Source organism: Zalophus californianus, chromosome X, assembly GCF_009762305.2.
Source record: "Zalophus californianus isolate mZalCal1 chromosome X, mZalCal1.pri.v2, whole genome shotgun sequence".
Taxonomy (NCBI): Eukaryota; Metazoa; Chordata; class Mammalia; order Carnivora; family Otariidae; genus Zalophus; species Zalophus californianus.
Window position 1 is genome coordinate 62,152,663 of NC_045612.1, and position 15,913 is coordinate 62,168,575.

Here is a 15,913-nt window from a genome sequence, read left to right on the forward strand (position 1 = left end):
GTGAGGTGGTATCTCATTGTGGTTTTCATTTGTATTTCCCTGATGATAAGTGATGTTGAGCATTTTTTCATGTGTCTGTTAACCATTTGTATGTCTTCTTTAAAGAAATATCCTTTCATACCTTCTGTCCATTTCCTGCCTGGAATTTTATTTTTTTTGGGGGGGGTGTTAAGTTTGATTAAGTTCTTCATAGAATGTGGATACTAGTTTTTTATCTGATATGTCATTTGCAAATATCTTCTCCCGTTCTTTGGTTGCCTTTTAGTATTGTTGATTGTTTCCCTTGCTGTGCAGAAGATTTTTATCTTGATGAAGTCCCAATAGTTCATTTTTGCTTTTGTTTCCCTTGCCTCCAGAGACATGTATTGTAAGAAGTTGCTGCAGCTGAGGTCCAAGAATTTTTTTTATCTCCAATCTGCATGAGTTTAATGAACCAGATAGATAATTGTATCACCAATATCTGCCCCTAGCCCATTTTCAGTGAGATGAATTTTCTTGCTCATGAGGTCCACATGGAAAATAGCATGCTCAGAAATAGGGGTCTTCACAGTGTGCTCTTTTTCCAGGACAGGAACTCGCTGAGGCCCCAACAGTGGATCATCAAATCTCATCAGCTTCACTTTAGAAAGGTCTTTGATTCCTCGGTCCATTTTCATTAAACGCCTGATTATAGAATCACGGTTATCTCCTTGCCTGATTTCAATTTTGGTTGAGAAGTGGCCGTTGGATGGCTGGGGATTCACTAGGGAAACTGCCACACCAGGTTCTGTTTTAAAAACATTAAGTGGTTTCCCAGGACAGCAGTCTTCCCTGACTTTATCTGCTGCTTCGGAGAAAAACTTGACTTCTATGTGTTCTAGCTCAAGGGAATTGGTCAGATAGACTATATTCTCCATCAGGACTGCCTGTTCATCAAATTCTAACTGTAAATCCAGAACACGAGGTCCCATCTTCTCCAGATTTTCCTTAATCATTGCAACAAATGGCATCACTTTCTTCATGTATTTCTTCAACTCTGGCAAATTGCCCAGTTCACTAGCAATGACTTTGTTATCAGGCAATTTTCCACTGTTGGCCTAGAAGTGATTACACAGCACTGAAAGGGTAGTATGTTGCCAAGAAGGATAGTTCTTCGCCACATAGATGGTGCAATGTGAAGGTTTCTGAGGTGGCTGCTTGTCAGTCTCCTTCCCCTCAGCTGGCATCATATAGTTCTTGAGTCGCAATCTAAGGTCATGTGCTACTTCCATGAGATACTGTGAGGAACATATCAAGGCTTCATCCACGGGACCTGCCAGAGGCCATGAAGCACTCATAATGGAGTCAGGCTTTCCCAGCAGTCTCCAGATGTGCTCACACAAATGTGGACAGAACGGAGCCAAGAGAAGTGTCTGAACTTCAATAAAGTGGAACACAAGGTCTCTGTGCATCCCTTCTATGGCCAATTCATGGTATTTATCTTTTGCAGCCTGAAACTCAAAAAACCGTGTTTTCAAAGCTACTTTAAACATAATCTTTTCATAATTTTGATCTGTTTTTATAATTTCTGCATTCATCTCACTGGCAAAAACTCTATCATTGAAGGTGCTGGCAGGCCCGCTTCTCAGACTGCCCCAGTTGGCCACCATTTCTTTCACCCACTCCAACCAGGTGTACAGACGGAGGATCCCTGCATTGGTCATGGCTTCCACAAAGTTAGCATCTTCAACGGTGTCACCAGCATCTGCCAGAGCCAAACGCATTCCATCGGCTGAAAATTTGTCAATCGCTTGGGTCAAAGTGAGGAAGTTGCCTGTGGACTTCGACATCTTCTCAGAGTTGAGGAGGAGATGTCCATTTGCTCTCACAGCAGCAGGTCATTTGTCACTTTGTTCTGGCCACATAGCCACATAATTATAAAGGTAATATGAAAGATGATTTGGAACAAGATCCTTGCCAGACACTCGGAGATCCACAGGATACCAGAACTCAAATTCCTGCTTTAACTGATCTAATTTTTCCTTTGGGATCTGAGTCTTAGGAAATGGAGCCTCCCCGAAAAAAACATAATCCCAAACCTCCTTGGTCATCTGTTGCAGTCTGATGCCCAGTGGAGGCTCTGTCTGTCCACGCAAGTTCCCCCCTGCAGCAGGTGTGCAACTGTGTAAAGTGCCATGTAAATAGTGGAATCAGAGAGTGATTCGATCAGCCACTGCTCATCCCAGAGCAGACAAATACCTAAACCATAAGTTCTCGAGCAAGCATGCTCTTGTAGCCAACCTAAGGTAGCTTCAAAATTCCTCCTGGTCTCCTCACAGAATGTTTCCAGTCCCTTCAAGCACTGGGATGTCTGTTTTTTCCAGTTCTCTTCTCCATAATCCAAGTACCACTGATCACACAGGGCCATGACACATTCATCTGAAGATCTGGATATAACTTGTTTCTCTGGTTCCATGTAAATAAGTGCATCTCCAGTGTCAATCATCTTTTTCTGAATAGTCTTTACATTTTGGACCTTCTGTCCTTTAAATCCATCCACCAACATTACACCATCATAAAACCCTTTTAGATATAACTTCTCCTTTGCTTCTGCAAGTTTTTCTCGGGCATTCTGGCTTTGAACTTTCAAATCATCACAAATGGTTACAGCAGAAAGATTTCCAAAACCTGGGATTTCAATGATTGGCACTGGCTCAAATGGCAAGACCATGTCATCTCTAATTCCATACTTTGCTCATAAGGCTTGCTTTTTCTTCAGATCTCTGGGCAGCAAAATCATCAGGGGAGTCAGAAGGAACACTTGTGACCACACCAGTGCCTTTTTCCTCCTTAATGGTGAGCACTGGAAGAACATAGATGACCTTATTAGATGTTAAAGGAGCAGAAAGTGATGCACCAAGAATTTCCTCTCCCATTAATTCCTTAACAACAGGCACCACTCCATTGTGTTTGGTAAAGCCCTGGTATGACATATTCCTGGCAGCTCTTTGGGTGCAGATGAATATATCACCATTCACCGTCTCAAACCCAATGTACTTCATATCAGGGCAAACCCAACAGTTGGTCTGTCCAAACATGGTCTCAGGTCTGAGAGTAGCAGCTACCAAGAAGATATTTTTACCTTTCAGGCCACTTAATTTGAATGGGTATAGCTCAAGCACTTTCAACTTGATTAAAGTATATTTCTGAGGTCCCACGCCCTCTCCAGTTTGCCTGTCACGATCCATGCAGGGCTGTCCGTCTTTTGGAGAATAAATGGTATACCGCTTCCCAAATGTTATTTTGCTTCTTTCTCTTAATGTTAAAAACTGCCACCTGACAAATGAATCATAGTAAGGATTAACATCAGTGGTGATGAAGGAATGACGCCAGTCTACCTTCAAACCCATTCTCTTCAGATCCTGAATAGCCAGTGGTGGGAAATAATCAAGCCAATATTCTGCTTCAGAAAATTTGGCTATCTCTTCATCAGAGAGACCAAGGGATTTCATAATGCCCCACTGATATTTAGAAGATCCAGCTTTAGCAGCAGCTTTACTCTTTTTTCCTTTAGCTTTATCCTTAATTATTACATCTTCTGTTTTAACATTGGTATCTTCCTCTTCCTCTTCTTCATCTGGAAATTCAGGGGGGCAACCATAAAGCTCTATTTCTCTTTTCAACTTATCAGCACATGCCTTGATGGGCATTCCAGTACAGTGTAAACCAAAGGGAAACAGACAAGTTTTTCCTTTCAGTCTCTGGTGTCCTACTGCAAACTCACATTTGGATAAAGAAAATGTGTGTCTCAAATGAAGGTGCCCATTCATATACGGATATGGGAAGGTTACAAAGTACTTGCCTTTGCGAGTCTGGTTCTCTACATTAGATGCATCGACCTCAAACATTTTTTCAGTATCCCATTTCTGTTGGATATCTTTTTCGATCTTCTTCAAAAAGTCTACTTTGGCTGTTCCTTTTCTTTCCACCATAGCACCGCCCAGCTAACTCTGCAAACCCATGACAGTGACCTCAGTGATCCTCTCAAAGCAGTGATTACCACCTTTCCCTTCCATCTGGGGGGCAGACAGACCTCCCACGACACTGAAGCACACACTTTACACCTGATGAGGCAATCGCCCGCCCACTGCCAAGGTCCAAGAATTTGCTCCCTCCGTTCTCCTCTAGGATTCTGGTGATTTCCTGTCTCACATGTAGGTCTTTCATCCATTTTGAATTTATCTTTGTGTATGGTGTTAGAAAATAGTCCAATTTCATTCTTCTGCATGAGGCTATCAAGTTTTCCCAACCCCATTTTTTGAAGTGACTGTCTTTTTCCATTGGATATTCTTTCCTGCTTTGTCAAAGATTAGCTGAGGGTCCATTTCTATAGTTGAGGGTCCATTTCTGGGTTCCCTATTCTGTTCCATTGATCTATGTGTCTGTTCTTGCATCAGTACCATACTGTCATGATGATTACAGCTTTGTAACACAAGTTAAAGTTCAGAAATGTGATGACTCTAGCTTTGGTTTTCTTTTTAGTCATTACTTTGGCTATTTGGGGTCTTTCCTGGTTCCATACAAATTTTAGAATCGTTTGTTCCAACTCTGAGAAAAATGCTGGTGTTATGTTGATAATGATTACGTTGAATGTCTAGATTGCTTTGGGTAGTATAGACCTTTTTAAAATTTATTTATTTAAGAGAGAGAGAGAGCAAGCAAGGAGGGGGAGGGGCAGAGGGAAAGAATTTCAAACAAACTCTCCACTGAGTGGGGAGCCTGATGTGGGGCTCAATCTCATAACCCAGAGATCATGACTTGAACCAAAATCAAGAGTCAGATGCTTAACTGGCTGAGCCACACCAAGGTGCCCCTAGGTAGTATAAACATTTTAACAATATTTGTTATTCCAATCCATGAGCATGGAATGTTTTTCCATTTCTTTGTGTCTTCCTCAATTTCTTTCATAAGTAGTCTATAGTTTTCAGAGTAGAGATCTTTTACCTCTTTGATTAGGTTTATTCCTCTGGTGCAACTGTAAACAAAATTAATTCCTTGATTTCTCTTTCTGCCACTTCATATTGGTGTATCGAAATGCAACAGACTTCTCTGCATTGATGTTTTTATCCTGTGACTTTGCTTGTGTCAGTTCTAGCCATTTTTTGTTTTTTGTTTTGTTTTGTTTTGTTTTGTTTTGTTTTAGTTCTAGCCATTTTTTGATGGAGTCTTTCAGATTTTCTTCACAGAGTATCATGTTGTCTGTGAAGAGTTAAAGTTTGACTTCTTTCTTGCCAGTTTGGATGCCTTTTATTTCTTTTGTTTGATTGTTGAAGCTAGGACTTTCAGTACTTTGTTGAAAAACAGGGGTAAAAGTCAACATCCTTATTGTGTTCATGACCTTAGGGGAAAAACTCTCAGTTTTTCCCCATTGAGTATATTATCTGTGGGTCTTTCAGGTGTATGGCCTTTATGATGTTGAGGTATGTTTCTTCTATCCCTACCTTCCTGAATGTTTTTACCAAGAAAGGATACTGTATTTTGTCAAATGCTTTTTCTGCATCTATTGAGAGGATCATATGGTCCTTATCCTTTCTTTTGTTAATATGGTGTATCACATTGATTGTTTTGCAGATGTTGAACCACCCCAGCAGCCCAGGAAAAAATCCCACTTGATCGTGTACTGTTGGACCCAAATAGCCAGTATCTTGTTGAGAATTTTTGCATCCATGTTCATCAGGGATATTGGTCTGTGATTCTCCTTTTTAGTAGGGTCTTGGTCTTGTTTTGGGATCAAGGTAATGCTGGTCTCACAGAATGAGTTTGGAAGTTTTCCTTCCATTTCTATGTTTTTGGAAGTGTTTCAGAAAAATAGGTATTGATTCCTCTATAGGGTATAGAATTCCCCTGGAAGGCCATTGGGCCCTGGACTCTTGTTTGTTGGGATATTTTTGATTACTGATTCAAATTTTTTGCTAGTTCTTGCTCTGTTCAGGCTTTCTATTTCTTCCTCTTTCAGTTTTGATAGTTTATATGTTTCTAACAATTTACCCATTTCTTCCAGATTGCCTATTTCATTGGCATATAATGACATAATATTCTCTTATCCTTGTTTGTAATTCTATGGTGTTGCTTCAGATCTCTCCTCTTTCACTCTTGATTTTATTATTTGGGGGGTCCTTTTTATTTTCTTTTTGATAGGTCTGGCTAGGGGTTTATCAGTCTTGTTAATTCTTTCAAATATTCAGCCCCTAGTTTCTTTGGACTGTTTACATTTTTAGTTAGTGTTTTCAGTTTCTTCAGAGAGACACCAAGAAGTAGAATTGCTGGATCATATGGTCATTTTATTTAAAAAAATTGAGGAGCTTCTATACTATTTTTCATATTGGATGTACCAAATTACATTTCCACCAACAGTGGAACATATATGAAAATTCTAACGTGAAAATTCTAATAGTTTTTTTTTTAGTTAATAATTTACTTTGAATTGATATTGTTACTGTGAGGATGCTTACTATGAGAATTATCTCTTTTTTTCAGGCTGTGGTTTTGGTTTTATTTAAGAGTTAAGGACTTGATACCAAAGCCAGACAAAGACACTACAAGAAAACTACAGAGTAATATATTTTATAAATATTGATGCAAAAATACACAACAAAATACTAGCAAACTGAACTCTGCCACATATTAAAAGGGTTATACATCATGACCAATTGCGTTCTATTCCTGGAATGCAAGTATGGTTTAGCATATGAAAATCAGTTAATGTAATATGCCATACTATCAGAAAAATGGGAGAAAATGACATGATTTTTTAATTCATGCAGAAAAAGCATTTGACAAAATTAATCAACCTTTCATGATAAAAGCATTCAACAGAATAGTAATAGAAGAAAACTACTTTAATATAATAAAAGTCATATATGAAATACCCTCAGTTTACATCATATTCAATGGTGAAAATCTGAAATCTTTTTCTCTAAGGTCAGGAAAAAGTAAGGAATCCTGGTTTTGCAACTTCTATTTGACCTAGTTTTGAAAATTTTAGACAAACAATTAGGCAAGGAAAAAGCATACAAGGGATCCAAAGAAAGGAAAAAGTAAAATTGTCTCTATTCACAAACGCAACCTTGTATGTAGAGAATCACAGACTCCATCAAGAAAATACTAGAACTAATAAGTGAATTAAGTGAAATAGCAGAATTCAAAGTCAACACAAAATCAATTTCATTTCTATACAATAACAATGAATAACCAGAAAAGAAAGTAAGAAAATTTTATTTATAATGACATACAAAAAAACTTAAGGGCTAATCAGTTAGATGAAAAATCATATAATGGGGCGCCTGAGTGGCTCAGTTGGTTAAGCAACTGCCTTCGGCTCAGGTCATGATCCTGGAGTCCCGGGATGGAGTCCTGCATCAGACTCCCTGCTTAGCAGGGAGTCTGCTTCTCCCTCGGACCCTCCCCCTCTCATGCTCTCTCTCTATCTCATTCTCTCTCTCAAATAAATAAATAAAATCTTAAAAAAATTTTAAAAATCATATAATGAAAAATATAACATAGATGCAAGATATTAAAAATAAGACATAAAAATGGAAGCACACTTCATATTCATGGATTAGAAAATTTAATACTGTTAATATGTCCATACTACCCAAAATGATCTACAGATTCAATGAAATCCCTTTTAAAATCCAATTACTTTTGGCATAAATAGAAAAATCTATCCTTAAACTCATTTTGAGTTCATTTTTGTGAATAGTATAAGAAAGTGTCCAGTTTCATTATTTTGCATGTGGTTGTCCAGTTTTCCTAGAATTGTTGGTTGAAGAGACTGCCTTTCCCATTGGATATCTATTTATTCTTTGTAAAAGATTAATTGACTATATAATTGTGTTTTTTTAATAAGTTTTCTATTCTATTTCATTGATCTATGTGTCTATTTTTATGCCAGTACCATACTGTTTTAATTACTAGCACTTTGTGGGTGCCTGGGTGGCTCAGTCATTTAAGCATCTACCTTCGGCCCATTTCATGATCTCAGGGTCCTGGGATTGAGTACCCCATCAGGCTCCCTGCTCAGTGGGGAGACTGCTTATCTCTCTCCCTCTGCCTCTCCCCTCCCTCACACCTGCTCTCTCTTGCATGCACATATTCTGTCAAATAAATTAAAATCTTTAAAAAATATAATAATAATAATTACTAACACTTTATAATATAACTTGACATCTGACATTGTGATACCTCAATTTCTTTTTTTTTAAGATTGCTTTGTTTATTTGAGGTCTTTTGTGTTTCCATACAAATTTTGGTTTTGTATACAAATTAGGACTGTTTATGTTAATTCTGTGAAAAATGCTGTTGATATTTTGATAGAGTTTGCAGTAAATGTGTAGATTGCTTTGGGTAGTATAGACATTTTAACAGTATTTGTTGTTTCAACCCATGAGAATGAAATGGCTTCCCATTTCTTTCATGAGAGCCATCCGTGGAAAGCACCACAGAACCCACAAAGATTGCTGAACATACTTACACCAAACCCCCACTTTAGCACTTTACAGAGACCACCCTTTTCAGTCAAGCATGCCTCAGTCCCTGTGTGGTGGGCCTCTACCCCAGAAGACCAGCGCAACCACTGCCCACACCATATCTCTAAAGTCTGGAGTTTGAAAGGTCAGCAAGCTTGGATGCAATATAGAATGGAGGACAGTGTGCTGCTCCTGGAGAGAAGGCAGGCAAACAATCCAGGGGCAGACAACATGGAAACAGTGATCTGAAAAATGCCTGGGGCAGACAGGGTGGAGGTTAGTTGCTCTGTTCAGAGTGCCTACCTGAGAGACAGCATTCATGGGGATGGCCCTCCAGGAACAAAGCTGCTATCTGGCAACATTTCTCTCACCTGCCCCTCAGCCTAAACTCAGAGCCACCAGCAGGAAGCAGAACAGCACACACACACTGGATGCTTAACTTGTGCTTACACCAAGCAACCCCTCCTGTGCTCTGGAGAGGCTGCCCTTCTCAGTCAATCTTGCCTGAGTCCCAGTGTGGCAGGCTCCTTCCCCAGCAGACCAGCACAAACCCCTACCCATGCCATATATCCCAACCAGAGAGTTCTGCAGGGCCTCAGTTTTGGTGGAGGTGGTATCAGGTATCATTTAACCAAACCAGAGTACACTCAGGTTAAACTTGTCACAATCATGTCAGGGACAAAACACTGCCCACAGCAGACAAGGAGAGCTGTTGCAGACAACTGGTCCAAAGGATGACCAACCAAAACACAACAACAGAGCACATGCAACACACACCAAAGGCACTTCCTGAAAAACCAAGCCCTGGGCACTATGTGACCTCTTCCTCATAAAGCCATTAATGACCAGGAGACATAACTGTTTTTTCTTTGTTTGTTTTGTTTGTTTTTTTATACACACAGAAGAAGGTGGAGATGTAGACAAAATGCACACAGAGGAATTTATCCCAAATGAAAGAATAAGATAAGGTCATGGTTAGAGATCTAACCTAAACAGATATAATAACATGCCTGATGGAAAATTTAAAGCAAAGATCCTAAGGATATTCACTGGGTTTGAGAAAAGAAGAGAAGACATCAGTGAGACCCTTACCACAGAGATAAGAGAGTTAAAAAAGAATCAATCAGAGATGAAGACGGCAATAGATGAGATTTGAAACAGGCTTGATGAAAGAAGCAGGCTGGAGAAACAGAGGAACAATTCAGTGATGTAGAAGTCAAAATAATGGAAAATAATGAAGCTAATCATGAGTGTTATATAATTTTCAGAGTACAGGTTTTTCACTTCTTTGGATAAGTTAATTCCTACATATGTTATTAGCTTTGGTGCAATAGTAAATGGGATTATTTTCTCAATTTTTATTCAGCCACTTCATTATTAGTGTATAAAAATGCAAACAATTTCTGTACATTGATTTTGTATCCTGTAACTTCAATGAATTTATTTATCCGTTTTAGTAGTTTTTTGGTGATGTTTTTGGGTTTTCCATATATAGTATCATGTCAACTGCAAACAGTGACAATTTCATTCTTCCTTGCCAATTTGGATGTTTTTATTTCTTTATGTTGTCTAATTTCAATGGGTGGACTTCCAGTGCTATGTAAAATAAAAGTGGTGAGAGTGGGAATCCTTGTCTTGTTCCTGACCTTAGGGAAAAAGCTCTCAGTTTTTCGTCATTAAGTATGATGTTGGCTGTGGGTTTTTTTCATATAAGGCCTTTATTATGTTGAGGTATGTTTCCTTTTGATATACTTTGCAGAAGGCTTTTTATCATGAATGGATGTAATTTGTCGAATGCTTTTTCTGAATCTACTCAAATGATCATTAGGTTTTTATCCTTTTTCTTATTATTATATCACGTTCATTGTTTTGCAGATATTGTACCACTTTTGAATCCCAGGAATAAATTCCACTTGATCATGGTGCATGATTTTTTTTAAGATTGTATTTATTTATTTGACAGAGAGAGAGAGATAATGAGAGCAGGAATAGAAGCAGGGGGAGTGACAGAGGGAAAACAGGCTTTCCACGGAGGAAGGAGCCCAATGCAGGGCTCGATCCCAGGACCCTGGGATCATGACCTGAGCCGAAGGCAGACGCTTAATGACTGAGCCCTTCAGGCACCCCATGATTTTTTTTTTAATGTATTGTTGGATTCAGTTCGTTAATATGTTTTTAAAGTACTTTTGCATCTCTGTTAATGAGAGATATTGGCTTGTAGTTCTTTTTTTTAAAGATTTATTTATTATTTATTTTGAGAGAGTGAGAATGAGAGAGAGAGTACATGAGAGGGGGGAGGGTCAGAGGGAGAAGCAGACTCCCTGCCAAGCAGAGAGCTCGATGCAGGACTCGATCCTGGGACTCCAGGATCATGACCTGAGCTGAAGGCAGTCGCTTAACCAACTGAGCCACCCAAGCGCCCTGGCTTGTAGTTCTTGTATTTTGTGGTATCTGTATGTAGTTGTGGTATCAGGATGATACTTTACTCATGGAATGGATTTGGAGTTTTCCTTCCTCTTGTATATTTTGTAATAGTTTGAGAAGAACAGGTATTAACTCTTCTTTAAGAGTTTCGTAGAATAAAGTCCTCATGCAATGCAACACAAGTACTCCCCCAGGAAGTGCAGCACCTGAAGCTACTGCCCTGAACTCCCATTGTGAGCCACCTCACTTGACCAGAACAGCCAGAGTGCTGTTCAGTCCTATTTGTGGTCTGCTCTTGTGCCCTTTTCAGTCTACAATAAAGGCCACTCTCTCATCTTTCAAATCAGTCAATCAATCAATCATTATATACATATATACATACAAATAAATGTTTGGTAGAATTCACCTGTGAAGCTATCTCGTCCTGAACTTTTGTTAGGATTTCTTATTTTTTTATTACTGATTCAATTTCAATGCTAGTAACCAGTCTGTTCAAATTTGTTATTTCTTCCTGCTTTAGTTTTGATAGATTACATGTTCCTGGGAATTTATAAATTTCTTCTATGTTGTCCAAGTTGTTGGCACATACGTTTTCATAATATTCTCTTATAATTGTTTTTATTTCCATGGTGCTTGTTGTTATTTCTCCTCTTTCATTAGTGATTTTGTTTGGTTCCTCTCTCTCCCTTTCTCTTTGGATGAGTCTGGCTAGAAGTTTATCAATTTTCATGATCTTTTTAAAGAACAGGTCGTATTGTCGTTGATCTCTTTATAATTTTTGTTGTTTCTTTCTTTTTTTCTATGCCATTTATTTTGGCAATAATCTTTATTATTCTTCTGGTTTGAGGCTTCATTTGTTGTTGTTTTTCTATTTTCTTTAGGTGTAAGTTTAGGTTGTTTATTTGATATTTGTCTTACTTCTTGAGGTAGGCCTGTATTGCTATAAATGTCCCTCTTAAAACTTTTTGCTGCAACCCTAGGATTGTGGACCATTGTGTTTTCTTTTTTTTAAGATTTATTTATTTATTTGTTTGAGAGAGAAAGAGAATGAGCATGAGCAAGGGGGGCAGACAGAGAGGGTGTAGCAGGCTCTCTGCTGAGCAGGGAGTCCAATGTGGGGCTCAATCCCAGGACCCTGGGATCATGAACTGACCTGAAGTTAGACACTTAACTGACTGAGCCACCCTGGTGCTTCGGACCTCTGTGTTTTCATTTTCAATTGTTTCTATGTAATTTTTGCTTTGATTGACCCATTCATTATTTAGTAACATGTTATTTAACCTCCATTTGTTATTGTGGTTGCTTTTTAGTTTCATAGCATTGTGGTCAGAAGACATGCATGGTATGATTTTGATCTTTCTGAATTTGTTGAGACTTGTTTTATGGCTTAATATGCAATCCATTCTGGAGAATATTCCATTTGCTGCTTTAGGATGGAATGTTCTGAATATGTCTTTTAAACCCATCTGATCAAGTACATCATTCAAAGCCACTGTTTCCTTGTTGATTTTCTGTTTGGATGATCTGTCCATCAAAGTAAGTGAGGTGCTAAATTCACAGAGCTAGAACAAATAATCTTAAAATTTGTATCAAACCACAAAAGACCACAAATAGCGAAAGCAATCTTGAAAAAGAAAACCATGAGGCATTAGAATTTCAAACTTCAAGTTATATTACAAACCTGTAGTAATCTAGATAGTATCATACTGGCACAAAAATAGACCCATAGATCAATGGAACAGAATAGAAAGCCCAGATATGGACCCACAAATATATGGTCAACTAATCTTTGACAAATCAAGAAAGACTGTCCAATGGGAAAAAGACAGTCTCTTCAACAAATTGTTTTGGAAAATCTGGTCAGCTACATGCAAAAGAATGGAACTGTGAGACAGGAAACCATTAAAATCCTAGAGGAAAACACAGGCAGTATTCTCCTTGACATTGGCTGTACCAACTTCTTTCTAGATGTGTCTCCAGAGGCAAGGACACAAAAGCAAAAATAAACTACTGAGACTACATCAAAATAAAAAGTTTTTGCACAGTGAAGATAACAATCAATAAACTAAAAGGCAACCTATGGAATGGGAAAAGATATTTTCAAATGATATATCTGATAAAGGGTTAAGTACCCAAAATCTAAAAGAACTTATCAAACTCAACAACTCATAAAAGAATGATCCAGTTAAAAATGTGCAGAAGTCATAAATAGATATTTTCCCAAAGAAGACATACAAATGACAAACAGACACATGAAAAGATGCTCAATATCACTCATCATCAGGGAAATACAAATCAAAACTACAATGAGATGTCACCTCACACCTGACAGAATGGTTAAAATTAACAACCTAAGAAACAACAGGAGTTGGCCAGGATGTGGAGATAGGGGAACATTCTCACTGTTGGTGGGAAAGCAAAATAATACAGTCTCTCTGGAAAATAGTATGAAGGTTCCTCAAAAAGTTAAATAGAACTACCTTATGATCCACCAGTTCTACTACTATGTATTTATCCAAAGAATACAAACAAATACAAATCCAAAGGATACATACACCCTTATTTTTATAGCAGTTTTATTTATAATAGCCAATTCATGGAAACAGTCCAAGTGTCCATGGACTGATGAATAGACAAGGAAAATGTGGTATATACATAATAGAATGTTACTCAGACATAAAAAAAGAATGAAATCTTAAAACAACATGGATGGAGCTAAAGAGTATTATGCAAAATGAAATAACTCAGTCAGAGAAAGACATAAACCATGATTTCACTCACATGTGGAATTTAAGAAACAAAACAAATGAGTAAAGGGGAAAAAAGTAAGAGAGGCGAACCAAGAAATGGTCTCTTAACTATAGAGACAAACTGATGGTTAGCAGGAAGGATTTGGGGGAGTAGGGGTTAAAGAAATTATGGAGATTAAGAAATGCACTAGTTGTGATGAACACCAGGTATTTCATGGAAGTATAGAATCACTATGTTGTACATCTGAAACTAATATTAAATGGTATGTTAAGTAACTGGAATTTGGAAAAAAAATAAAAAAAAAGTAATGATCATAAATATATTCACTGGAGTTGAAAAAGAGTGCAGGACATCAGTGAGACTGTTATCACAGAGATTAAAAAAAAGAACTAATCAGAGATGTGGAACACAATAAATGAAATTAAAAATAATCTTGATGGAATAAATAGTAGGCTAGAGGAAAGAGATAAATGCATTAATGACCTGGAGGACAGAGTCATGGAAAGTAATCAAGGTAAACAAATAAGAGGAAAAAAATACGCAAAATGAGAATAATCTTAGGGAACTCAGTGACTCAATAAAGTGCAATAACACTTGCATTATAAGGTTCCCAGAAGAGAGAGAAAAGGGGGCAAAATATTTATTTGAAGAAGTAATAGCTGAAAACTTCCTTAAACTGGGGAAGGAAGGAGATATCCAGATATAGGAGGCACAGAGATTCTACCCAAAAAATCAACCCAAAGAAGTCCACACCAAGACATGCAGTAATTAAAATGCTAAAAAGAAGTGATTAAGAAAAAAAAAATTAAAATCAGCCAGAGAAAAGGTGACAGTTACACATACAGGAAACCCTATAAGTTTAGTAGCCACTTTTCAGCAGGATCTTTGAGGGCCAGAAGGGAGTGGCACTATATATTCAAAGTGCTGGAAAAAAAAAAAAAAAACCCTGTAGTGAAGAATAGTCTATCCAGCAAGGATACTATTAAGAATAAAAAGGAAGATAAAGAGTTTCTCAGACAAACAAAAACTAAAGGGATTCATGACCACTAAACCAACCCTTAAAAAAATATTAAAGAGGGCAATTTGCTTGGAAATGGAAGATCATAAGTGAGAGTATGAAAAGTAAGGAACACAAAAGCAACAAAACAGGTATTTGTGTAAAATTCAGTTAAGGCATTCATAAAATAAAACAAAGTAAAATATAAACCATATCACTAAAATATGGGGGTTAGAGGAGTAAAGAATGGGTTCAAATTCAAGTCACCATCAACTTTCTTGCTATATGCAGAAAATGTTATATACAAACCTAATGGTAACCAGAAATCAAAAACAAGTAATAGATATGCAAAGAATAAAGAGAAAGGAATTCAAGTATATCACAAAGGAAAGCCAACAAACCATGAAAGAGAGCAAGAGAAGAAAGGATCAGAGAAAAACTATTAAAAAAACACAAAAAGGTACAAAAATGGCAATAAATACATATCTATCAATAGTTACTTTTAATGTAAATGACCTAAATTCTCTAATTAAAAGAATTCCTCACTGATACAGTGGGGGAAAAAAAAAAAAAACAAGACCCATCTATATGTTGCCTATACAAGAGACTCATTTCAGACGTAAGGAACCCTGCAGATAGAAAGTAATGGGATAAAGAAATATTTGCCATGCAAATGGATGTCAAAAGAAAGCCAGGGTAGTAATACCTATATGGACAAAATAGACTTTAAAACAAAGCCTGTGACAAGAGAAAAAAAGGGCACCATATAATAATAAAGGAGACAATCCAACAAGAAGATATAGCAATTATAAATATTTATGCACCCAACATGGGAGTACTCAAATACACAAAACAGTTAACAACAAACACAAAGGAAATAGTCAATAGTAATACAATAATAGTAGTGGATTTTAATGCCCTGCTTTTTTGTACGGACAGATAATCCACACAGATACTACACTTGATCTTAGCCAAAAGGCCGAGAAATGATGAGATCATCCACACAGAAAATCAAAAAGGAAACAGCAGCTTTGGATGACACACTGAACCAGATGGACTTAAGAGATATATTCAGAACATTCCATCCTAAAACAGTAGAATATACTTTCTTTTAATGTGCACATGGAACATTCTCCAGAATAGATCACATATTAGGCCACAAAACAAGTCTCACCAAGTTCAAAATGATCAAAATTATACCATGCATGTTTTCTGACCACAACGCTTAGAAACCAAAAAGCAACCACAAGAACAA

General features: G+C 37.5%; 1 protein-coding gene and 1 pseudogene across 1 annotated transcript; both read right to left on the reverse strand.

Annotated features, from left to right (window-relative positions):
• Positions 1-425: 425 nt before the first annotated feature.
• LOC113930942 (leucine--tRNA ligase, cytoplasmic-like) lies at positions 426-3,950 on the reverse strand. Its single transcript, XM_035725650.1, is given in 3 exon segments — positions 426-2,125; positions 2,128-2,744; positions 2,746-3,950. Coding segments are annotated over 3 exon segments (3,522 nt in total).
• An 11,583-nt stretch (positions 3,951-15,533) lies between these two features.
• Positions 15,534-15,649, reverse strand: LOC113931696 (annotated as a pseudogene).
• Positions 15,650-15,913: the final 264 nt, after the last annotated feature.